At 40.0% G+C, this 27,496-nt stretch overlaps 1 protein-coding gene across 1 annotated transcript in view; it reads left to right on the forward strand.

The window, feature by feature from the left end:
• pcdh15a (protocadherin-related 15a) overlaps positions 1–27,496 on the forward strand; it is a 396,434-nt gene that overhangs the window by 162,843 nt on the left and 206,095 nt on the right. Inside the window, exon 17 of the mRNA XM_060924719.1 lies at positions 11,584–11,677. Coding sequence (XP_060780702.1) covers positions 11,584–11,677 — 94 coding nt within the window. The remainder of the gene's footprint in view (positions 1–11,583; positions 11,678–27,496) is intronic.

Consider the following 27,496-nt stretch of genomic DNA (forward strand, 5'->3'; position numbering starts at 1 on the left):
ATTCATATCTGCATTTCTGACTACTTTACTGTTGCCATGGCTTCCATATTAGCCTAGCTCTGCTCTAATGGTCATGATGAAGTTATCCATGATGCCCTGTTGTTTGTCACAGCTGCAGCTGAATTCTCCTTCTTTCTAGCCTTACAGCCCTCAGGAGGAAAACACTAGAGGGGAAGGAAGTAGCAAATGGATTCTCACTGGAGCTCTGGAGTAGTGCTAGTAAAGGCTGAAAATGAAGGGTATAGGAGAATCACTTTACTGCCTGGGGTGAACTTGCTGTGCAACCTAGGCATGTCAGCTTCACCTACAGTCTCTGCATCTCTGTCTCACTTCATCTTCAGATCTGTGTTCATCTCTCAGCACTTCTTGCTCTCTTTTATTCACAGCTCAATGCTGGAGATGTGCAAGTGGGACAGTTCAGACAAGTAACGAGAAGATGAAAAGAAGGGGAAAGAGAGAGAGTCAGAGCAAAACACAGCAAGAAGGCAAATTTATAAGAAACCCGGATTAAATATTAACCTCAACGGATATGCTAGGTCTTCATAATAGATCCAGAAATGAAAGGATATTTAGCTGTGTGCAAAGGCAGAATGTCACAGCAAAACAACTCAGCCAGTAAACATAGAGAACACCAAGCTGTGAGACTTTGGTACACTTGTTTTTCCATTCATTGTGTCTCTCTTCTCGTCTCATCTCCTGTGTTGTCACTGACCACAAATGTCATTCACTCCTTCATTATGTCCCGCCTAGATTATTGTAACGCCCTTCTCATTGGCCTCTCCACTAAATCCCTTCAAAGATTACAATACATTCAGAACTCTGCAGTGAGACTCATCACTCATACCAAATGATCTGCTCAGATCACTCCCATTCTTTCTCAGCTTCACTGGCTACCTGTTCTGCCCCAAATTAAGTATAAAATCCTACTACTCACTTTCAAAGCCCTCCATAACCTTGCTCCTCCTTACATCCATGACCTTCTGTTCTCTCAGATCCTCTACCGGTATCCATAATCTCCTTGCTGCCCCCCACACCAGACTCTCTACCTTGGGTGGAAGGTCCTTCATCCCCATGGCTCCCAAGTTCTGGAATTCCCCCCCTCAACCCGTCCATGACTGCTTTTCCCTTCCTTTCTTCAAATCTCATCTCAAAACCCTTCTGTTTCATGAACACTTCTCCTCCACTACTGCATACACTTACCACTCTTTAGTAACTTTTTTTTGTGTGCGTTCTGTTTTCTTTGACCTATGTAAACTGACCTTGAGTTTGAGAAAGGCGCTATATAAATGTAACTTATTATTATTATTATTATTATTATTATTATTATTATTATTTCACATAAAATGTATTATAAGACAGGTTACTTCCTCACTATTTGAGAAGTAGATAGACAGGATTAAAAAAAAATCCTTAAATGTTAAATACATTTCTCTTAGCAAGTTCAACAACATTTTAATCTCTGTTTTATTTTATAGTGTGATTTCACAAGCCAGCGAGGATAGTTTTAATCTGTCATATCGCGGTCCGAGGAGAAAAGCTGTTTCTCGGGGGAATAAACTGGTCCAGCTGAGTGTGCCAAGCCGATGGAAAATATATATATATATATATATATATATATATATATATATATATATATATATATATATATATACACAAATACACACCACAGAATGGCACACCAGTTATCTCCACTATCAAATCCTTCTCTATATCTGATGTCTCTGACAGCAGTATTAACAAGATCCAGTCTGTCTTACTTTCCACACATTCTCTCTCTCTCTCTCTCTCTCTCTCTCTCTCTCACACACACACACACACACACACACACACACACACACACACAAATGCCCAGACATATAAACTCATATACACATACATTAGTTTTATATTATACAGTATATATCAACATGCCTTCTCCATATTCCATAAGCCCTGTTACCTCCCTGCAAGATGAGCCACTGTTCCTTTTTGTGCTCGTGCTTGGTGCAGTTGCATGGTTAAAGCTGGTGATGGGATCCTTCCAGGTGACTGTGAGCACATTTGTGGAAGCTGAACACGTTTAGAGCAGACATGGTATCCCCATCCCTGCTACAGAGTGCATTAATATACATGAAGACATTAGAAAGGCTTATGATACTGCTGTTTTGTATGGAGATGGAGGTAAGGGCCTCCAGGGCTGTGGGCCAGCTGTAGCACTCAGGGAGCACCAGCCTGCTCTAACCGCCTACATTTGCCCTTATTAAGCAGTTAACCAAGGCTTTATATGAGAGGACTGTTCCACTGTGCAGTGCTGATATTGCCTGGTCAGTAAATCACTCCATAAAGCACTTTTCATGGGCATCTTAGGAGCCATCGATGTGTCCTACAGAGGCTTTCATGAATGATGGTGTTTGGGTACCCCTGAGTTGGTTGTTTTTAATTAGAAACAGACTGTGTGTGCAGTCAGTTTCAGAATTATTGCCAATTTTGGCAAAGATTTTTTTTTTAAAATTGAGCTCAAACTGAAAATACTGAATACATGAGAGAAAATCCATCCATTATCCGTAACTGCTTATCCTGTGCAGGGTCGCGGGCAAGCTGGAGCCTGTCTCAACTGAATATGGGCGAGGAGCGGGGTACACCCCGGACCAGTCGCCAGATCATCACAGGGCTGACACATAGAGAGACACAACCATTCACACTCACATTCACACCTACGGTCAATTTAGAGCCACCAATTAACCTAACCTGCATGTCTTTGGACTGTGGGGTAAACCGGAGCACCCAGAGGAAACCCACATAGACACGGGGAGAACATGCAAACTCCACACAGAAAGGCCTCTGTCAGCCACTGGGCTCGAACCCAGAACCTTCTTGCTGTGAGGTGACAGTGCTAAGCACTAAACCACCGTGTCGCCATGAGAGAAAAAAAAATTATATATATATATATATATATATATATATATATATATATATACTGTATGTGTATATATATATATATATATATATATATATATATATATATATATATATATATAATGTGTGTATGTTTGAAGTCAACGAGTGATAAACTTCATATCTTTGCACCACTGTGTAATGTTCATATTATCGAGACACATCCAAAAATACGTAAGTTAATCAAAAGAATTTTAATTTTCAACCAGTCTGCCATTTTGACAACATGCATCAAGTCAATCAAGTCATTGGAGTGATATCAAGAATTATTATACATACAGGATACTTTTTGATGGAATAAAAACATGTATTCTAATCCCTTCTCGCGGGTTTCATTCATTTGGTTAGACAGCATGCAATATTATCATATTGCTTATCCTATGTGTATTACGTCACTCTCCCCAATGGAGAATGAACATTGAATATGGTTTACAATATCTCATGGTTGCCAAGACAACATGACATCACATATCGGAGCTGATGTGAATGAAAGTTTTCTGCTGCACATGCTCAGAAGCATTTCTTTGTTCACCGGCAGCACCTGCAGTAAACTGTCAGTCAATTGAAAATCCCATAAGATATGTGTTAGATGTCAGTGAGATCTGTGATTTGTTTCGTATGAAAAATTAGTTTTTCAACAAGAGAAGATGAACTTCATATCTTCAAGCCAACGTGTGATTTTTCTTTTTATTACATAGATACCCATAGTCGCCGATAGTCAGCTGGGATAGGCTCCAGCTTGCCCGCGACCCTGCAAAGGATAAGCGGTTATCGATAATGAATTGATGGATATAGACACCTTCACAAACAAAAATGACCCAAATTTATCAAAACAATTCATGGATATCCTCACAAGTGACCTATATCTCAATATCGGTTGCTGTTCTCGATGTCCAGGATGTAGTTCGTATGAAAAATACGAGTGGCGTATTTCTCAGTAAAACACTCGTGTCCACACACAGGCATATATATATATATATATATGTATGTGTGTGTATATATATATATATATATATATATATATATATATATATATATATATATATATATATATGTATGTGTATATATATATATATATATATATATATATATATATATATATTACAGACCCTTTCCAAAAAATTAGAATATCATGGAAAAGTTGTTTAATTTCCATAATTCCATAAAAGTTAAACTTTCATAGATTATAGATTCAGGGCCCACAATTTAAATGATTTAAAGTATTTATTTGTTTATTTTTACATAATTTCGGCTTCCAGCTCATAAAACCCACGAAAACAGGAATTCAAAAAATTTGAATACTGTGAACAAATCAGCCCAAATTTTGCAGGGCATGAATGTTTTAAACTGAGTGTCACACACTAATCATCTATTAAACTCAAAGCACCTGCACAGGTTTCCCCAGGTGTCATTAAATTGCTTCAGTTTGGTTCAATTGTCTCAGTTCGGTTCAATATGGGGAAGACTGCAGACTTGACAACTGGCCAGAAGACCATCATTGATACCCTCCATAGGATGGGTAAGCCACAAAAGTTCATAGCTAAGGAGGCTGGCTATTTACAGACTGCTGTGTCCAAGCATATCAATGGAAATTCTAGTGGAAGAGCAAAATGTGTCAGGTGAAGATGCACCAGCAAAAGAGATGACCGTGGGCTTCAGTGGATTATCAAACAGAGAAGATTCAAGAATCTGGCAGAGATCCAGAAAGAGTGGAATGAGGCGGGAGTCACAGCTTCAAAAACCACCACATTCAGACGCATCCGGGAGATGGGCTACAACTGTCGGGTTCCTCGGGTCAAGCCACTTCTGAACCTGAGCCAACGGAGGAAGCGTCTCAACTGGGCCAAGGAGAAGAAGGACTGGACTGTTGGCCAGTGGTCCAAGGTCCTCTTTTCCGATGAAAGTAAAGTGTGCCTTTCATTTGGGAATCAAGGTCCAAGGGTTTGGAGGAAGACGGGTGAGGAACAGAACCCAAGCTGCTTGAGGTCCAGTGTGAAATATCCACAGTCAGTCATGATTTGGGGTGCAATGTCCGGTGCAGGTGTTGGTAAACTCTGCTTTCTTAAATCCAAGGTCACCGCAACAGTCTACCAGAATGTTTTAGAGGACTTCATGATTCCTTCTGCTGAGGATCTGTATGGAGATTCAGATTTCATCTTCCAGCAGGACCTGGCCCCTGCCCATACCACCAGAAGCACGAAAACCTGGTTTGATGCCCATGCCATCACAGTGCTTGACTGGCCAGCCAACTTGCCGGACCTAAACCCCATTGAGAATCTATGGGGTATTCTCAAGAGGAAAATGAGGAGCACCAGACCCAACAACAAAGAGCTGACAGCAAGCATCAAGGAAATCTGGGCTTCCATAACTCCCAGGCAATGCCACAGGCTGATTGCCTCAATGCCACGTCACATCGAGGCAGTGATTAAGGCAAAGGGATTCCCAACCAAGTATTGAAGATTGACATATTGTTTTGAAAGTACCATATTTTGATTTGATGTGATCTTAATTTCTCTTTTTTTTCTGCAAAAACTGAGAAGTAAATGGTGATTTGTTCACAGTATTCAAATTTTTTGAATTCCTGTTTTCGTGGGTTTTATGAGCTGGAAGCCGAAATTATGTAAAAAATAAAAAAAATAAATACTTGAAATCATTTAAATTGTGGGCCCTGAATCTATAATCTATGAAAGTTTAACTTTTTGAATGGAATTATGGAAATTAAACAACTTCTCCATGATATTCTAATTTTTTGGAAAGGGTCTGTGTGTATGTATGTGTGTGTGTGTGTGTGTATATATATATATGTGTGTGTGTATATATATATATATATATATATATATATATATATATATATATATATATATATATATATATATATATATTATACACACAGTGGTGTTTGTGAACCCTTTAGAATTTTCTATATTTCTGTATAAATATGACCTAAAACATCATCAGATTTTCACACAAGTCCTAAAAGTAGATAAAGAGAACCCAGTTAAACAAATGAGACAAAAATATTATACTTGGTCATTTATTTATTGAGGGAAATGATCCAATGTTACATATCTGTGAGTGGCAAAAGTATGTGAACCTTTGCTTTCAGTATCTGCTGTGACCCCCTTGTACAGCAATAACTGCAACTAAACATTTCCAGTAACTGTTGATCAGTCCTGCACACTGGCTTGGAGGAATTTTAGCCCATTCCTCCATACAGAACAGCTTCAACTCTGGAATGCTGGTGAGTTTCCTCACATGAACTGCTTGCTTCAGGTCCACAACATTTCAATTGGGTTAAGGTCAGGAGTTTGACTTGGGCATTCCAAAACATTAACTTTATTATTCTTTAACCATTTGTTGGTAGAATGACTTGTGTGCTTAGGGTCGTTGTCTTGCTGCATGACCCACCTTTTCTTGAGATTCAGTTCATGAGCAGATGGCCTGACATTTTCCTTTAGAATTCGCTGGTATAATTCAGAATCCATTATTCCATCAATTTTGGCAAGCCATCCTGGCCCAGATGCAGCAAAACAGGCCCAAACCATAATACTACCACCACCATGTTTCACAGGTGGGATAAGGTTCTTACGCTGGAATACAGTGTTTTCCTTTCTCCAAACATAACGCTTCTCATTTAAACCAAAAAGTTCTATTTTGGTCTCCTCTGTCCACAAAACATTTTTCCAATAGCTTTCTGGCTTGTCCACGTGATCTTTAGCAAACTTCAGATGAGCAGCAATGTTCTTTTTGGAGAGCAGTGGCTTTCTCCTTGCAACCCTGCCATGCACGCCATTGTTGTTCAGTGTTCTCCTGATGGTGCACTCATGAGTATTAACATTAGCCAATGTGAGAGAGGCCTTCAGTTGCTTAGACATTACCCTGGGGTCCTTTGTGACCTCACCGACTATTACACGCCTTGATCTTGGAGTGATCTTTGTTGATCAACCACTCCTGGGGAGGGTAACAGTGGACTTGAATTTCCTCCATTTATACACAATCTGTCTGACTATGGATTGGTGGAGTCCAAACTCTTTAGAGATGGTTTTGTAACCTTTTCCAGCCTTATGAGCATCAACAAAGCTTTTTCTGAGGTCCTCAGAAATCGCCTTTGTTCATGCCATGATACACTTCCACAAACACGTGTTGTGAAGATCAGCCTTTGATAGATCCCTGCTCTTTAATAAAACAGGGTGCCCACTCACACCTGATTGTCATCCCATTGATTGAAAACACCTGGCTCTAATTTCACCTTCAAATTAACTGCTAATCCTAGAGGTTCACATATTTTTGCCACTCGCAGATATGTAATTTTGGATCATTTTCTCCAATAAATAAATGACCAAGTATCATTTTTGTCTCATTCGTTTAACAACTGGGTTCTCTTTATCTACTTTTAGGACTTGTGTGAAACTCTGATGTTGTTTTAGGTCATGTTTATGCAGAAATATAGAAAATTCTAAAGGTTTCACAAACTTTCAAGCACCACTGTGTGTGTGTGTTTTTTATATATATATATATATATATATATATATATATATATATATATATACACACAATGTGTATGTGTTGAAAGCACAAAGAGAATATGTAATTTATCAGAGACAGAACAGTAAGTTATTTTGTCTCACACCTATATTACACAGCTTTATAAATACTCCATTCTGATTGGTCAGTTGTGGCATTCTGCTGCTGCTGCTATGAACAGCAGGCCTTTTGCTTTGGACACAGACCATAGACTCTGGAGGACCAAGTCCATATCAATCAGCAGAAAGAAGTCCAGTAAACTTGTTGCTTTAATAATCAAATTACCAATGTTGGCTTATTTGTGAAACCCTGTGGCAAAAAAAAAAAAAAGTTACTCCATCAGAAAACACTGTGGAAGATTTTTCTAATATTAATTTTGATATTCGGTTTAATGTGAGTTATAATACTAAGTAGGCTCATCTTAAGGAGGCTACAGAATTTACCTTGCTATGGATGTAGATCCAATTCGAGAAGCTACTTTTTTTGCAGAAGCAATACAATGATTTTTAAATCAATTAAATTTTTGAATCAATATTTTGTTTCAAATTATTTATTTTTTTTAGTAAGTAGCTGTGTCATTAGTTTGATAATATACAGTGAGTCAGTCATTATCCCTTACTTATTTAGCAGCATAACAGCATCTGAATGGGCTAAAACCTGGAGTCAAATGACCGAACTAACAAATTATATTTGTATTAAATCAGATGAAATGAAAATGGGCTGATATGAAAAAGAAAAAAAAGACAGTGTACCCAGGTGATGAAAACTAAAGCGCATTACACAGGGAAATTGCTGTGTTTAATTGTTTAGGTTCAATGCAAATTGTTTTAGCAATTGTTAGCTCTTCAGCATCTCGCACATGAATGCACCCTCCCTGCTGCTGTCTTGGAAACGCAGGAGATAATATGTTGGAAGGAAATCTCTTGTATTTGGGAAAAATATTAATGATGGAACAGTACACTATAGTATACAACACATTGTACTGTCGGTTGAGACATTCCAGTTTGGTCTGGTCTCTTTGAGTCATACTAACACCAAAGAAATCCAAGCGCTGACAAACTTGGACAGGTGCAGAAATGAGACAAGATCATTTGGTTGGTCAAATCTGTACTGGCACTGAAGTGTTGCACAGCATTATAAGAAGATGCTGGAACAAATTGAAACAACTTATAAGCCAGCTTTCATCCTCCGAAAAAATCATACCAGTCTCTAAATATCTGTTCCCTCCTAAGCAAGTTCTTCCAGTATTTTAATGCCAAGGCAGCCATGGCATTGTGTCAGCTCATGGCAACCATTCACAAACCAGCCTGCCTACTTTTTATACAGCATTATTCTTTTGTCTTAAATTATTAGTCTTAATTTATGGATTTGTGTTGGCTTGCTTTCTTTAATACCTTTATTGTGAAATGACTGGGCTTCACAATATTTTATTAAATCCATATGCACAGTTGCAAATCTGAATCAAATAACTGGATTTTCATGAATACTGAATTTATGCTACTACAAATTTTGAGTGAGCATGGAGCTCATAGACAAACAAAATCATGTTACCGGTAAATAGCAGCAAGGAGTGATGAGGGCCTTAAGCAGCCCAGCAGGGCATAATTGCCATGGAAACTTTGTCATTTTGTCAAGGGCATGGCTGTATGCACTCATACCAAGTTTCATGCTCACTGACCAAAGATATGAGCTCACTTCCTGTTTCTTCACCAAATCCGTTAGGCTGTATTGGATGAACGGTTTGGGGGGAAAAAAATGTGGCTTGTGATGAGGCTTTGTTTGAAGATCATCTGTGCCAAATTTGGTGAATATTGAACAAAATTTGTGGCCTGTGAAAAATATGGAAATCTTCTGATAAAATCCAAAGATTTTATCAAAACATTTTTATGTTTTGATATCACATTAATGAGGCTGAGTCAATTGGTTGACATGACAAATTGTCATATCTTTCCCTTGGGACCTCCCACAGGGCATTACCAGACACAATAATATTTATTTATTTATTTTTATTTTTTTAAGGCGAACACATCATGACACAATTTTTTTTATGCTTCCTCAAAATGGAGGTCAAGTCCATGTCCCACATTTGGCTTTAATACATGCTGAGATGTGACCTCACATCCTGTTTGGCAGTTTCACTGCTGAATTTGATAGGCTATAATGGGTGAACGTTTTGGCAAATCAGAAAGGCAACAAATAAATGCTGTGAGGCTTGGTCTGAAGACCACCAATGCCAACTTTCCAAAAATCCAGAAATTGCCATCAAAGGAGTGTTGAACGAGGCCTGAGCCAAGGAGTTCAATGCCTCAGTTAGGCATATGGTTCAAAAGTTACATGAATAGAGGAATCTCCAGATTTTTTTTTCAAATATGGGGCGGCACGGTGGTGTAGTGGTTAGCGCTGTCACCTCACAGCAAGAAGGTCCGGGTTCGAGCCCCGTGGCCGGCGAGGGCCTTTCTGTGCGGTGTTTGCATGTTCTCCCTGTGTCCGTGTGGGTTTCCTCCGGGTGCTCCGGTTTCCCCCACAGTCCAAAGACATGCAGGTTAGGTTAACTGGTGACTCTAAATTGACCGTAGGTGTGAATGTGAGTGTGAATGGTTGTCTGTGTCTATGTGTCAGCCCTGTGATGACCTGGCGACTTGTCCAGGGTGTACCCCGCCTTTCGCCCGTAGTCAGCTGGGATAGGCTCCAGCTTGCCTGCGACCCTGTAGAAGGATAAAGCGGCTATAGATAATGAGATGAGATGAGTAAATAACATTGTTTTTACAAGCTGCTAAGACTGGTAAGAGTATGGAAAAAACGAGGTTGCCTTACAAAAAAATTAATTTATTCAATCAAATTTCCCAAAACAATGGTTAACAAAATGTGAACATTTGTACCTTTTTTCCAGTCACATTCACCCCAAAACACAATAAAGACATCACAATATTGTCTTTCTACTCCAAATATCAAGCAAGATACATCATATTATAATAATGATGCCCGCATTTGTAGTCTAATCACCTCATGTGACCTGCTCGCAACAACGTCGATTTGGTGTAGGTATCAGATCTACAGATCGGCTCGGGCTCCGGCGCCTGCTGGTCACGTCACACTATGTGATTGGCTGGACCGTTTGAAGGATGACATACAAGTTTGTAGTTGGTCTGGACAAATTACGGAAGTAGTTATCGCGGGATTAGGTTTCGTGGGATTTCATGTCATGTTCATGTTGCGCGCATTGCGTTTTTGTTGAACACAACTTCAAAATAAAAGCAATGCACATTTAGTCCATGCATGAGGTAAAATTAGAAAATATGTTTATTTTGTAATTTCTAATTAACCTTACGCGGGCCGGTTAGAATGAACCAAAGGCCCAAATGCCCAGGTCTGCTGTAAAACCTGGTGAAAAGAATCAGGGGACTTTCCCCCGTCAGTGTGCCAAATTTCAAAACTTTTTACCACATGGTTCTATGGGCTCCCATAGACACAGTAGCCAGAAGAAGAAGAAGAAAAAGAAAAAAAAGGTAGAAACATATTGGTCCCTAGTTTCCCGTTTGGCTCCCAACAAAGACTTGAAAAAACAAATTTTCACTCTAAGAAAACTTTTAAAGTCATTTCAAAATTTTGTCTGGAGAGCAGATTTTGCATTATTTATTACACCAGGTGACAGCCATTCTTTGTGATATTAATTTATAAATAAATACATTTCCTGCTGGAAAATACAAATACATCATCATAGACAGGTTGTTTCAAGTAAATAACACACCAGCAAAGCTCAAACAAGAAACTCTCAAACAAGCAAAATAAAAAAGGAAAATAACAGCTGCCTAAGCCACCAGTTTGACCAGCACAGTCTATATTTTATCAGCTGGTCAGAACAAAATGTATTGATTTTAGGACAGTTATTCAGGAAAAAGAAAATAGAGAGATATAGTTTGCAAGTAACATTTGATGACAACTGCAATTGCAAGTGTATTAAGTGCAATATGTGTCAGTGTTTCTGAAATACATGCTTCTCAATTTAGGAGTACTAATGCTTCTTGGCAAAAATCTTACTGTAGAACCCAGAATGTCATTATGCAGGGTACATGTTGTATATGAGCTGTGGTGTAACTGTCTGTGTTTTTCTGTCTTTCTGTTCAGTATAGGTCTACTGATCTTAGCAAAGGCATTGGACAGAGAGACCGTTGACCAATACCTACTCATTGTGACCGCCTCTGATGGACAACCAGGAGGGGTAAAGCTCCAGCCATCTTATAATAAATATCATAAACTTGCTTTGATATTTTCCTCACTTCAGACATAAGCTTAAAATTCTAGTACTATTTCTTATAACCTCGTTTTGTGGACGTTGACAGTTTATATCACCCAACTTCAACATAAACAGGCTACTTCACTCAAATGTTGCATCACTAAATATTGACTTAAATATTCTTTTATAAGAAATATGAACCAACAGGATTCTGACACCTAAAGGCAGTTCACTTTGAAAAGTTTTATGAAGTATCTTTAGACATGACATTTGATTTTAGCCAGTGTTTATATCCACACCAGCTGTAAGATACACAGACATACTGTACAGTATTTGAACCCATCCACTCTGCATAGTTTTTTTTTTTTTACACATGCACAAATCCATAAAAACCCTTTACAAAACAGTAATCTATTAACCTACACATTTATTTACATAAATCAATGTATTTGCATTGCATCAGTGTTAGCAATACATCAATAGTGTTCTCAGTCAAATTACAGTTCACACAAGGTCAGGTTCTTTTCAAAATTGCACCTCTCTTTAACCACGTCTATTTTGAATGACCTTCATTTGATAAGTTATGCTTAAGCCTGCTCTCAAAAATTATATCAAAATCATCTCATACAATACTTTTGAAATATCAAACAAAAACGATAAATCAAAATAAAAAAAAAGTCAATTTTTTTTAGACTGGCAAACAAATTATTCATGTAATCATGCAAAATATCAGTCTATTACTCTTCAGAAACCTTTTATTTTTCTTCTGCGTCTTTCTCAGTTTTGTTTGATGTAATTTATTTTGGTTGCGATTCCAGCTTTCTCGTTTGCGCTCCCTGACTTTTTGCTTGCAGTTTTGGCACAAACTTCACGTGTGGGTGGGCTGTCCAGGAATGCATTCCCATTGGGTAACTTGTGTTTGACTGACAGCTACGCTCAGCGATTCCCCCGGAGGCTGTTGCGGCCATTTCCTACTCGGATTCTGGCGTACTGTTTGACGAGTGACCGATCCATTGACGGTAAACAAGGATCGAGTGGACTTCAGTGGCGACTATGATATTGAATTAATTCAACAAAGTGTAAGTACGGGACAAATGTGTTGTATGTGTTGCAGTAGGACACATTATGCAGGTGTTTTGTGGCAAGTCAAATGTTAGACTTAGCTCCACTACCCAATATAATGGCTGTCTTGCTAATGTTAAACACACCTGCATAATGTGTACTACTGCAACACATACAACACATTTGTCCCGTACTTACACTTTGTTGAATTAATTCAATATCATAGTCGCCACTGAAGTCCACTCGATCCTTGTTTACCGTCAATGGATCGGTCACTTGTCAAACAGTCCGCCAAAATCCGAGTAGGAAATGGCCGCAACAGCCTCCAGGGGAATCGCTGAGCGTAGCTGTCAGTCAAACACAAGTTACTCAATGGGAATGCATTCCTTGACAGCCCACCCACACGTGAAGTTTGTGCCAAAACTGCAAGCAAAAAGTCAGGGAGCGCAAACGAGAAAGCTGGAATCGCAACCAAAATAAATTTCTCAGTTTTGTTTGACGTAATTTATTTTGGTTGCGATTCCAGCTTTCTCGTTTGCGCTCCCTGACTTTTTGCTTGCAGTTTTGGCACAAACTTCACGTGTGGGTGGGCTGTCCAGGAATGCATTCCCATTGGGTAACTTGTGTTTGACTGACAGCTACGCTCAGCGACTCCCCCGGAGGCTGTTGCGGCCATTTCCTACTCGGATTTTGGCGGACTGTTTGACAAGTGATCGATCCATTGACGGTAAACAAGGATCGAGTGGACTTCAGTGGCGATTATGATATTGAATTAATTCAACAAAGTGTAAGTACGGGACAAATGTGTTGTATGTGTTGCAGTAGTACACATTATGCAGGTGTGTTTAACGTTAGCAAGACAGCTATTATATTGGGTAGTGGAGCTAAGTCTAACATTTGACTTGCCACAAAACACCTGCATAATGTGTCCTACTGCAACACATACAACACATTTGTCCCGCACTTACACTTTGTTGAATTAATTCAATATCATAGTCGCCACTGAAGTCCACTCGATCCTTGTTTACCGTCAATGGATCGGTCACTCGTCAAACAGTCCGCCAGAATCCGAGTAGGAAATGGCCGCAACAGCCTCCGGGGGAATCGCTGAGCGTAGCTGTCAGTCAAACACAAGTTACCCAATGGGAATGCATTCCTGGACAGCCCACTCACACGTGAAGTTTGTGCCAAAACTGCAAGCAAAAAGTCAGGGAGTGCAAACGGGAAAGCTGGAATCGCAACCAAAATAAATTACGTCAAACAAAACTCAGAAAGATGCGGAACAAAAATAAAAGGTTTCTGAAGAGTAATAGACTGATATTTTGCATGATTACACAAATAATTTGTTTGCCAGTCTAAAAAAAAATTGACTTTTTTTTTTTTTTAATTTTGATTTATCGTTTTTGTTTGCTATTTCAAAAGTATTGTATGAACATTTTGGCACAAAATTGATTCCACACAATACCCTGACATGCAATCACATAAACTTCATTTAATCATTTAAATTTTAAAAAAGTCTGAAATTGTTTTTTGCTTAGTACATTGCTGTGAATCAGATTAGATGGAGCTCTGAAGCATGGTTTGGACAACGCTTAAAACAAACAAAAATACAAACAAACCAAAAAAACAAAAACAGACATAGCTTTTAATATAACCAGCAATATGTAGTACATACTGTGTATGAAATCAGTTTCACTGATAAAAGCAACAGTGTTTATCACATTATGGAAACAAAAGCTTGAATTTTACATTATGTTCAATTTTATTTGTAGGGCTAAACTTAACAATGTTAAATGAGTATTGTATTTTCATAATGTTTAAAGCTGGAAACCCTGGAAACCATACAGAGCAGAAAACACACCTTGCTCATGTGACCACAGCACATAGCCAGTATACTTATTTATTCCCATTTTTTCATGCTGTATTTTTGAATGTGTAAAGCATCTGTCAGTTCAGTCATTTTATACATTTTCTGCACTTAAGCTGGATCATTTTCTTTCCAGTTAGAGAATGAAATTAAGGCCAGTAATACACTCATAGATTGGCTAGCGGTCACCTGTACACTTCATTAAATGTGAATGCATCTTTGCTGCCAAGCTCTGATAACTAAATAAAATTCCTTTCATTTAATCACTCACCTTAATGAGCCAATTTATCAAAGCTGCTTAAGTTCCACATTATGTGCACTCTCTCTCTCTCTCTCTCTCTCTCTCTCTCTCACACACACACACACACACACACACACACACACACACACACACACACACACACACACACACACACACACGCGCTTCTATTTTACTCTTCTCTCTAATATGACTGATAACGTTCAACTTAATTCATGTGGATTATTCATATCCATATTCTTTTCACACACACACACACACACACACACACACACACACACACACACACACACACACACACACACACACACACACACAGAGAGAGAGAGAGAGTCTATGCTATGACATCCAAGCCTAGGTAATTTTAACACTCTTGCTATTCACTTTGCATTTCAGAGGTGTCAGCTATCCATTATTATGTCCCTTAAAAAAGGAGAGATTAAATGTAAATCTTGGTGCTTAAAGGCACTTAGCTTTTCAAGTGTGCTTACTCAGCTTTTATCTGCTCGGTAAGTCAAAAGGGAAAGCTGGTATGACAGAGGCATGTGTGGATATGTTGAATAAATATTAAAAGCTCATTTATCAGACCTTTTCTGATGGATACCATGGCACACCTGCTGGACTGTAATCAGGCCATTACTTCAACTAGTGTCAGTGTCAAGTCAAGTTTATTTGTATAGCGCTTTTAACAAACATTGTCACAAAGCAGCTTTACAGAATTTGAACGACTTAAAACATGAGCTAATTTTATCCCTAATCTATCCCCAATGAGCAAGCCTGTGGCGACGGTGGCAAGGAAAAACTCCCTCAGACGACATGAGGAAGAAACCTTGAGAGGAACCAGACTCAAAAGGGAACCCATCCCCATCCGGGCAACAACAGACAACATGACTATAACATTAAAAGTCCTAACAAAATCAGCTTCGTTGATGCTATAAAACCCCCCACTGATGGGAAACCTGAGCGCAAAACCATTCACGACAACCGCAGTCCCAAAGTCAGCAAGTCAACTGCAGTCCCCAGCCACAAAAGCACCACTGCAAGAGTCCAGAGCATCCTCCAGGCGCGATCCCCAACTGTCCACATGGGGCCGCCCTCCACAGGAGCGATGCAATGAGACTCCAACCAGACACAGGATGGATCAGGCAGGTCCGAGGAGCAGAAGAAGTCAGCATCTCGATCCCAGGACTGACATGTAACTCAGAGGGACAGATTTGGGGGGGGGAAGAGAGAGAAAACACAGGTTGTTAGGTATACCCAATGTCATCTGAATAAGTAGGAACAGTATACATATTGCACTGAGTACAAGCAGGGACTCCGGCAACTAACTATGACAGCATAACTAAAAGGGGAGAGCCAGAAGGTAACACAGGCATGAGGGAGCCCCGGGACATAAAGCAGCCAGCCACTACACCGTCAACAAACTCGAGTGAGCAAGCGAGTGGGGACTGACAGCATCCATACATCCCAGTTTACCAAAACACTCTATGTCTGAGGACCCTCCAGATCTACACCTTTACCTCATAAACACCATTAACGAAAGGCTTGACTAAACAGATATGTTTTCAGCCTAGACTTAAACACTGAGACTGTGTCTGAGGGTGCTTTCACACCAATAGCAGTTGGTGCGCACTAAACAGTCCATTCGAACCAAAAACTCTTAGTTCAGTTCGTTTTTGTCGGTGTGAAAGCATCAATTGCACTCGGGTGTGCACTAAATCAAGCTGACCGAGACCTCCAAAAAGGGGTGGTCTCTATCCGCTTGATTCCGCACCAAATGTCAACCTCTGGTGCAGTCCCTCTGGTGAGAACGCGAACCTGGACCAACTCAGGTCTAAACGAACTATTCGTTCGTTATAACATATTGAATTACAGCCTCTGCATTTGATTATTGTTATTTATTATTTACTGTACATGTTATTTATTATCATTATTATTATTGTTATTATTATTATTTAACAACAAAACATTTAAACCCATTCCTGTGTTATTACAACATAGGCTACTATTAAAACCGGTGTATAATACGCACATTTTTTCATTGAAAAGTGGGGTGTGTCTACACTGGATATAATGTAAAAGGCTGCCCACACAAAAAATAGTAACTATTGTAATAACTATAACTATAAAGATAATGATGTGAGCATCTACACAATGTGATCATTATAACGTCCTGTAAACAGCGGCATCAGGCACATGCGCATGCTCCAGCTCTGTCAGCATTCTGTCAGTGGGAAATTCAGATTGCCCTGTATTAACCTACAGCATAACAGATTCTACAGTAAAAGCCAGCTGGCTTGTCAGGCTAACAGACTATAGCCTACCTTGTGGGTCTTTGGAAAGGTACTTGTCTCATCATCAGCAGGACAGCATTGGTGAAAATAGCGCGTCTCCTCTGCCTGAAATGACGCGCTATACGCCTTCGGCGAATCCAGTATGTCTATCCGAAGATTGTTCTCCAGCTGCAGCCGCGACTCATTCCGGAACTGGATATTTTGCCAGAAATTGGTAATGTTGACGATATAAAAAGCAAGGACCAGCGCAAGAAACAGTGTGCGAACGTGTTGCTCCATTGTGAAAGTCCAAATTGGCGCTTATTGCCACCGGAAGATGACGAAACATCATTCAGACCAATTTGGTTTGTTTGCATGTGTGAACGTGGACCATACGCAGTCTGTATGCTATAATGTAACAATTTTACTGTCTGGTGCAGACCAAATAATCGAACTAGCGGTGTGAAAGCGCCCTGATTCCCAGACACTACTTGGAAGGCTGTTCCATAACTGTGGGGCTTTGTAAGAAAAGGCTTTGCCCCCTGATGTAGCCTTCACTATACGAGGTACCAGCAGATAGCCTGCACCTTTTGATCTAAGTAGGCGTGGCGGGTCATAGAGGAGCAGAAGTTCACTCAGGTACTGTGGTGCAAGACCATTCAGTGCTTTAAAGGTCAATAGTAATACTTTATAATCAATACGAAATTTGATTGGGAGCCAATGCAGTGTGGATAAGACAGGGGTGATGTGGTCATATTTTCTAGTTCTAGTAAGGACTCTTGCTGCTGCATTTTGAACTAACTGGAGCTTGTTTATGCACTTATTGGAACATCCAGACAGTAAGGCATTACAATAATCCAACCTGGAGGTAACAAAAGCATGAACTAGTTTTTCCGCGTCATGTAGTGACATTAAATTTCTTATCTTAGCAATATTTCTGAGATGAAAGAAAGCTATATGGCTAATGTTATCAATATGAGTTTCGAATGAAAGACTGGGGTCAATAATCACCCCGAGGTCTTTTACTACTGCACGTGAAGAAACAGAAAGGCCATCCAGAGTCACTGTGTAATCAGAAAACTTACTTCTACAGTAGCTGCATGTGGTCCTAGTACAAATACTTAAGTCTTGTCAGAGTTAATCAGAAGGAAATTAATAAGCATCCAGTGTCTAATGTCCTTTACACATTCCTCAATTCTATTAAGCTGGTGTCTCTCATCAGGTTTTGCAGAAACATACAACTGTGTGTCATCAGCATAACAGTGGAAACTAATACAATGTTTACGAATAATATCACCCAGGGGTTATTTATATATATATATATATATATATATATATATATATATATATATATACACAATATACTGATAGCGATCAGTTATATAAGAGCTGAGCCAGGAGAGGGCCGTTCCTTTAACTCCCACAACATTTTCTAGTCTATCCAGAATAATGGAATGATCAATGGTATCAAATGCTGCACTAAGGTCAAGCAACACAAGCAGCGAGAGACAGACCTGATCAGACGCCAACAGTAGGTCGTTTACTACTTTAACCAAAGCTGTCTCTGTGCTATGATTAGGTCTAAATCCTGACTGATACATTTCATGGATGTTATTCCTATGTAAATATGAGCATAACTGCTGTGCCACAGCTTTTTCAAGGATCTTGGAGATAAAGGGGAGGTTTGATATTGGCCGATAACAGGGATCAAGGTCAGGTTTTTTAATCAGGGGTTTGATAACTGCTAGTTTAAAGGATTTGGGTACATAGCCAATCGTAAGAGAAGAATTTATTGTTTTTAGAAGCGGTTCAATTACTTCAGGTATTATCTGTTTGAATAGACGTGTAGGTAAGGAATCTAGTACACAACACTGAAAAAAATGGCCTGTTAAATTAACACAAAAAAATCTTGTACATCAGTTGCACTTATTAAAATCATATCCACTAAGACCAATTAAGTCATGTTCTGTTTGATGACCATGACTTTATTGGTCTTAGTGGATATGATTTTAATAAGTGCAACCGATGTACAAGATTTTTTTGTGTTAATTTAACAGGCCATTTTTTTCAGTGAAGTTGAGGCTTTTGATGCTGAGATTAATGAAAGTAATTCAGTTTCTTTTAGGGGAGTAAAACATTCTAATTGATGATCTGATACAGTTATACTGTTAACTACAGGGTCACTTACATTGTCTGACCTTAAATTAGTAGTTTGAATTTTTTGTCAGATATTCTCAATGTTGTCATTAAAAAAATTCATGAAATCATTGCTACTACATACTACAGGTATGCATGTGTCTATAGTGGACTAATTCCTGGTTAATTTTGCTACAGTATTAAATACACTGTAAAACCCGATAAGGTCACTGAGCTCAAAAATTTTATTGAAACCGATTACGTAAAAATTTTTGAGGTAAGTAACTTAAATTTTTTAAGGTAAGATTTCTTAAAAATTACAATTAAGTGTAACTATAGTGTAATTTTTAAGAAATCTTACCTTAAAAAAATTAAGTTACTTACCTCAAAAATTTTTACGTAATCAGTTTCAATAAAATTTTTGAGCTCAGTGACCTTATCGGGTTTTACAGTGTAGGAATCAAGGATTATTTTTGTTATCTTCTATTAGGGAGGAGAGATATGTTGATCTCGCAGCACTAAGAGCTTTTCTATACTTCAGGAAGCTCTCCTTCCATGCTAATTTGAACACTACCAACTTTGTTTGACGCCATTTATGTTCCAATTTTTGAGTGGTCTGTTTTAAAGTGCGACTGTCATCATTATACCAGGGTGCTAATTTTTTGTCTCTGACCATTTTCCTTTTAAGAGGAGCTACATTATCTAAGGTATGGCAGAATGTTGACTCTAAGCATTCAGTTGCCTGATCAAGTTCTGCAGGGGCTGACAGGGACCCAGTCAAAGTTAATAACTCTGGGAGATCATTTATAAAGCTCTGTGCAGTAGTTGACGTGAATGTATGTTTAATACAGTAGCGTGGTGAGGTGCATATATTATTACTCAGACATGGTTTGAATGAGATGAGATAATGATCTGAGAACTTCAGACTGTGGAAGTATGACTATATTTTCTACATTTAACCCGAATGTTAGTATTAGATCGAGGATGTGACCATCATTATGGGTTGGTCCCAGGGCCGCGTTAACCCTTGCTGAGGCCCTGGGCAGACACCCCCCCGAGGCCCCACCCCCGCCTGTTGTCAACTGCGCTCAGCAAATTCACCCCCTCAGACGTGCCTGTCTAACTAGACACAGAAACTTCAATAATGACAGTGGCACAATTAGAAATACTATTGAACGATAAAACTTTATATCCATCAACACCTATTTAATTGAGAAAAAGCAATGGTGAAATAGGCAATTGCATGGTGAAAAAATCAATCAGACATCACGGTTAACAAGTCTGGTTAAATAAAGTTTAGCCTCAAGAAGCCTTTGAATGAGTGAGTCAATGAACAACATGTCCAGAATATAACCTAGGCCTACAACAGTTTCTTTAGTATTCAGAACAAGAACATTCATTTGGTATATAACCATTCGTTTTCATTTTGGAATCCAGGTGACTTTTAACTTGTGAAAACAAAGAGTGATAACAAAGAAGGCGGCACGGTGGTGTAGTGGTTAGCGCTGTCGCCTCACAGCAAGAAGGTCCTGGGTTCGAGCCCCATGGCCGGCGAGGGCCTTTCTGTGCGGAGTTTGCATGTTCTCCCCGTGTCCGCGTGGGTTTCCTCCGGGTGCTCCGGTTTCCCCCACAGTCCAAAGACATGCAGGTTAGGTTAACTGGTGACTCTAAATTGACCATAGGTGTGAGTGTGAATGGTTGTCTGTGTCAGCCCTGTGATGACCTGGCGACTTGTCCAGGGTGTACCCCGCCTTTCGCCCATAATCAGCTGGGATAGGCTCCAGCTTGCCTGCGACCCTGTAGAAGGATAAAGCGGCTAGAGATAATGAGATGAGATAACAAAGAAAGAAAAATATCTTGCTTCTCAGAAATAAATCTCAAAATGTTAGGCTATGTGAAACATTTCATCCTTTCACACACGTAATGTCCCAAACAGCAGTGGCACACAGCTTTGCGCATTCAGTTTGACAGCCATGGGTCAGTTTACAAGGGCACTTTCCAACTTTTCTGTAAAGCGAAGTCATTAATTAAATCATTGAACTCAAGCTGGCGTAGCGTGTGAAGACATGGTGGACAGTGATCATATTGACAATGACGGGTGATTTATGCGACGGGACAAGGTGGGCTTCCTTACGGGTGGCGAAATGCATCAAAAATGTTATCAATATGATCACAACTTCTGAAAATATCGTTTCATATTTTCCGATCTCGCTACCTCCGAGGCCTCCTAGTGGCCGAGGCCCTGGGCAGCTGCTCATGAAGCCCATTAGGATAACGTGTCCTTGGTCGGTCCTATGACATTCTGATTAATCCCTACTGAATCTAAAATGGACACAAACGCTGTTTTTAAAGGGTCTTCTGGGTTATCGAAGTGAATATTAAAATCTCCGACAACTAAAGCTTTGTCTAAGGAAATAACCAGATCTGAGATAAAATCTGCAAATTCAGAAAGAAACTCAGAATATGGCCCCAGGGGCCTGTAAATAATAAGTAACGGAATTAACTGGGTAGACTTATTTTTCGAGGCTACATACATTATATGAGTATGAAGAACTTCAAATGTATTAAATTTATAACCAGGTTTTTGTGTTACACCTAGATAATCATTATAAATAACCATGACGCCTCCTCCTCTGCCAGTTAGACAAGGCTGGTGTATATAACTACGTCCAGCAGGACTCGCTTCATTTAATGCTATATATTCATTTGTCATAATCCATGTTTCAATCTGTGGTTGGTAGAAGAGAGCAACTGGACTTGCTTGAAGATTCTTGAAGATGTTTTGCCTCTCATCTGAAAGGCATCCTCAGTTCTGTCTGACTAATAGGGAGTATCAAGTATTTATCCTCTCATGGATCATCATAGAATCCGAATCAGAATGCTGATGGCTGCATTGATTCAGATTCTATGATGATCCATGAGAGGATAAATACTTGATACTCCCTATTAGTCAGACAGAACTGAGGATGCCTTTCAGATGAGAGGCGAAACGTCTTCAAGAATCTTCAAGCAAGTCCAGTTGCTCTCTTCTACCAACCACAGATTACTATGTACCTGGATGACTGAGTATCTTCATAGATAAATCCATGTTTCAGTTAAATAAAGTACATTAAACTCCTGACCAGTAATGAGTTCATTAACCATTAGTGCTTTAGATGTAAGAGACCTAATATTTAATAGCCCCACCTTTAGATCAAAGGTGCTAGCAGCAGCTGTACAGTCAGTATGATCTAATTTTATATTGATTAGGTTACTGGAACAAACTCTCTACCTTTCTACCTTTCTACCTTATTTCTACCTTTTTGTTTAGCTCGGGGAACAGACACAGTCTCTATGTAGTGGACCCTGAGTGACAACTCTGTGCAGCTAGCAGACAGTCGGTTTAGCCTGTTTGTCTGCTCCCTGGCCTTGGCTCTGGATTGTCAGAAATTAACTAGGCCTGTTCTGAGACTATGGCCTATGCTGCAGGAAATGAGAGCAGCACCTTCCCGAGTGGGATGGATACCATCCCGCCCTAACAGGCCAGCAGTGCCCTCAAAATTAGCCCAATTATCTATCAAGTCCACACTGTTTTCAGGTCACCACCTGGACAACCAGCAGTTCAGCGACCATAACCTGCTGTAAGCTACATTGCCACGCTGCATTGGGATGGGGCCAGAGCATACTACAGCATCGGACATTGCCTTCGCTAATTTAAACACCTCTACAAATTTACTCTTAGTAACCTCAGACTGACAAAGGCGTACATCATTAGCTCTTGCATGGATAACTATCTTTGAGAACCTGTGCTTGCCTAGGACCCTAAGATTACCTGCTATGTCCAGCATCCTGGCTCCCGGTATACACCTGACTAAAGCTGCTGGTGCCCCTAAAGGCTGAGCTAATTTCACGTGCCGTATGATAGAGTCCCCTATAACCAGAGCTCTTTCAGGTTTCTCAGTGGGTGCATCACTAAGGAGAGCAAACCTGTTGACGCGGAGAGGAGTGGTGCTCCCGTGGGCGAGCCTCAGTGGTAGCTTTGGCTCTACGCTTATGCCGCCGAATTGTCACCCATTCGCCCCGCTGTAAGGGCTCTAATGCCGGAGTTGGGGGATTACTAACTCCATCTAGGGCATCCAGACTTTCCTCTATAGAAACTACACTGTTCTCATGCTCACTGACCTTCTCTAAAGCCTGGACACGCGCTTCTAGCACTATAATCTTCTCCGTCAGAGAGCTAACTAATCTGCACTTATCACAAATAAAGCTATCGCTAGCGACGGAGGAAGAATGACTAAACATCCTGCACTCAGCACACTGAACAGGCTGAAGGTGTGCCATGATGAAAAGATTCACGTACCTTAATTGAAGATCTGTTGATATTAAAGCAGATCCAATGTGGATGGCCTCCACTTGTGGTCTTTGCGCAGGAGGAGGAAAAAAAAGAAAAAGAAAGCTTCCGGTCTCGGCGTTCTTCCGAAAAAAGAGGAAAAAAACAGAAAAAGGAAAGCGAAAGTGGAAAGTACAAAAAGGAAAGCGACAGTACAATAAAAATTAAGAGGATACTGGAAACTTATTTATAGAATAAAGTTAAAAAAGAACACTCGCGGGAAAAAAGGACTCGTCGCAAACAACTCAGGAACCAGGAAGTGCGTAGCACAGAATGCACACACACACACATTATAACATTGTTATGTCAGTGACATAATTACCACTGAAAAGGACAAGCGCCACTGACAGAAGTATCAGGTTCTGATGATGAGTTTCGCGTGCGCACACACACACGCACACACACACACACACACACACACACACACACACACACACACACACACACACACACACACACACACACTGTGTGTATGATGTACCTTATTTCCTGACTATTCTCTGACTGCGTTTTAACCACTATCCCCTTTTGGAAATGAACACAGAAAAAAAAAGTGAAAACCTATTAAATTAGTTAATGGTGGAAAACAAACAAGAATGCTTTATTCAGTAACTCAATACCACATCCAAAAGCTAATGGATTTTTCACTCGATTGGAAAAAGCCACAATATAGTGCTGCTTATAAGGGAGAAAAATAATGGTCCTGATATCTAAGGGAGGGAAAAATCAAATAAGAGGCTCTCTCTCTCTTTGAATATTGTGAAGGATCTGCATCCAGACCAAAAAATCTATGCCTCATCCTTTCACATATGTTCCATTTAAATCATGAATTTTGTGGGTTTATGTAACGTGACAAATACCGTTTTGTTCTAGCCTGGCTAACGCGACTTCAAAGCTCTCCGAGCATTTCGTCTGGCCAAGCTATTAAGCCAAACCGTTTCCCAGAGCCCGTGGTTGACCCGCCTCCGTGAAATGCCTCAGTTTGCTACTGGTCGAAGCCAGAAAAGGCTGTGACGAAGCTTAAACCAATCACATCACTCTTTCCTCTGACGTATGTGACGCGACGGAAACTGCTTGAGTAACAGGAAGAAGAAGGAGGAGAATAAATACCTCCAGGGCTGCTCTTTGCTCCGTTTTCAATGAGAACTTCCCGTTGAATGCTTTCAATACAGCATCTACCGCTGTGTCAAAGGCTTGCCGCTGCTCCATGTTCGTAATGTTTCTAGTGAATGAAACGCTTCCAGCATAGATTCTGTAAACAATCTATGGCTTCCGGTCGCAGTTCTACTACGTCACTGCCTTGAACACGCCTCTACCCAGGGCCGTTGGAGATGCTCAAAGTTGATTGGTTCCCGATTTTTCGGGAGCTTGGAAATGCTGTAGATAGCCTGCCTGGCCAGACTAAGCTCGGAACAGGCCCTCGTGTTGCGTCACGCTTAGGATGGGCGGGCCCAGGCTAGTTTTGTTCAGTCTGTCACGCACCATTTAAACCAAATATTAAGTGCTTGTGTTTGGAGATTGAAATATGTGCAATATATAGCAAAGAAAATTTATGAACTCTTGCACAGTTATCCTTTATCCATAGTAAAGCTTTGATGACACACATTCATGAAGTTGCAAATTCCTTTTTTTAATTAATATGTAATCTTTATGATTAATATTTATGATACAATAGATCAAACATGTTGATCCTTGAGATATCATCGATCCCTCATGCAACAGAAAATGCTGACTAGTCATAATAATTAGGTTACATTGTGTTGGATTAGGGCGGCATGGTGGTGTAGTGGTTAGCACTGTTGCCTCACAGCAAGAAGGTTCTGGATTTGAGCCCAGTGGCTGACGGGGACCTTTCTGTGTGGAGTTTGCATGTTCTCCCCGTGTCTGCGTGGGTTTCCTCTGGGTGCTCTGGTTTCCCTCACAGTCCAGAGACATTCAGGTTAGGCTAATTGGTGACTCTAAATTGACCGTAGGTGTGAATGTGAGTGTGAATGATTGTTTGTCTCTGTGTCAGTCCTGCAATGACCTGGCGACTTGTCCAGGGTGTACTCCACCTCTCACCCATAGTCAGCTGGGATAGGCTCCAGTTTGCCCGCGACACTGTACAGCATAAGCCAGGGGTCTCCAACTTTTCTGGGACTGAGGGCTACCCGAAGGATGAGAAACTATATGGAGGGCTAGTCTCATCTCATCTCATTATCTCCAGCCGCTTTATCCTTCTATAGGGTCGCAGGCAAGCTGGAGCCTATCCCAGCTGACTATGGGCGAAAGGCAGGGTACACCCTGGACAAGTCGCCAGGTCATCACAGGGCTGACACATAGACACAGACAACCATTCACACTCACATTAACACCTACGGTCAATTTAGAGTTACCAGTTAACCTAACCTGCATGTCTTTGGACTGTGGGGGAAACCGGAGCACCCAGAGAAAACCCAAGCGGACACGGGGAGAACATGCAAACTCCACAGAGAAAGGCCCTTGCCGGCCATGGGGCTCGAACCCGGACCTTCTTGCTGTGAGGCGACAGCGCTAACCACTACACCACCGTGCCGTGGAGGGCTAGTCATTCAAAACAATTTACTTAAAATAAAAGGCTTAACATCCCTTTCAAATAAGACTATGTAGAATTATGTGCTTTTAATTAACAACAATCAAGGAATAGCAACTGGCATTTTAACATGAACATTTTAATTATGAATAATCATAATCTCAACATATCAATACTGTTTAGGAATTACCAACGTTTTTTGCAAATTCCAAACTTAATTATGATAACTCTTATTAGCTAATGCTAATAAGTTAATTATGATGATAATGAACATATTTTGTTGTAATCTCATGTTGGGAAAGTACATTTGCCCTCTTTAAGAATTATACACACAAAAAAAAAACATTCTGATATTCTCACTGCAATTAACAGCTGTTACATAAAAACAGGTCTGGAAATGCCAAAACCACAATAATAAAAGGTTATAACTTTCCCTTTTCAACACACAACAGTTCTGTGAAAGTTCAAACTATTCAAAATCAATTCCTTAGAAAACTGCACTGCAACAGTAATAGAATGCTTGCACTTCTAACACAGCATACAAGTTGAAACTCTTAACTGCATCCTTAAATGATTTCACCTTATTGCAGATTCATAACATTCAAGAAATCATTCTCTTAATATTCTTTTCTAAGTTTTAAAATGCATCTCATGCATTGACTTTTGCATGCGAATGGCTCTTAGTGGAAGCCTGACACTGCATTGAGTCCACCAGTGCACTGTAGTCAGGGCTGTAGCTTGACACAGCAACTCTGATTGAATCTTCAAGGTGTAGATCAGTTAAGCAAGTTCTGTGTTTGTTTTTAATGAAATTCATGTTAGAAAAAGCTGACTCACAGAGATACATCGAACCAAACAGACATGCAACTTTCAAGGCTACTGTGTGCACACCTTTGTATTTTTCTGAGTCCACAAGATACCAGAAGTTTGAGGATCCCTGGTGGGCTTTGAGAGTAACGTCGTTTTTCAATGTAATGATTTCCATTTCAATCTCATCAGCATTCAAGTTGAATACTTCACAGAGTTGTTCAGAAATGCATGTGATGTTACACTGCATGAAAGGATTAGCAGTGAATGCAACACAAGGCTGCAGTTTATCAAAGTCATGAAATCTTGCTTCAAACTCTTGCCCAAGTCTAGATATTAGCTGGGTGTACTTTTCTACAGCCCCATCTAAGGCTACAGATGCAGGGGCATTCCCATTCAAAACTGATTGCACAGATGGAAAGTGCAGGAATTTCTTGCTTTGCAAATGCACAGAGAAAATGTTCAGCTTTGCTCTAAATG

This window comes from Neoarius graeffei, chromosome 7 (genome assembly GCF_027579695.1).
Source record: "Neoarius graeffei isolate fNeoGra1 chromosome 7, fNeoGra1.pri, whole genome shotgun sequence".
Taxonomy (NCBI): Eukaryota; Metazoa; Chordata; class Actinopteri; order Siluriformes; family Ariidae; genus Neoarius; species Neoarius graeffei.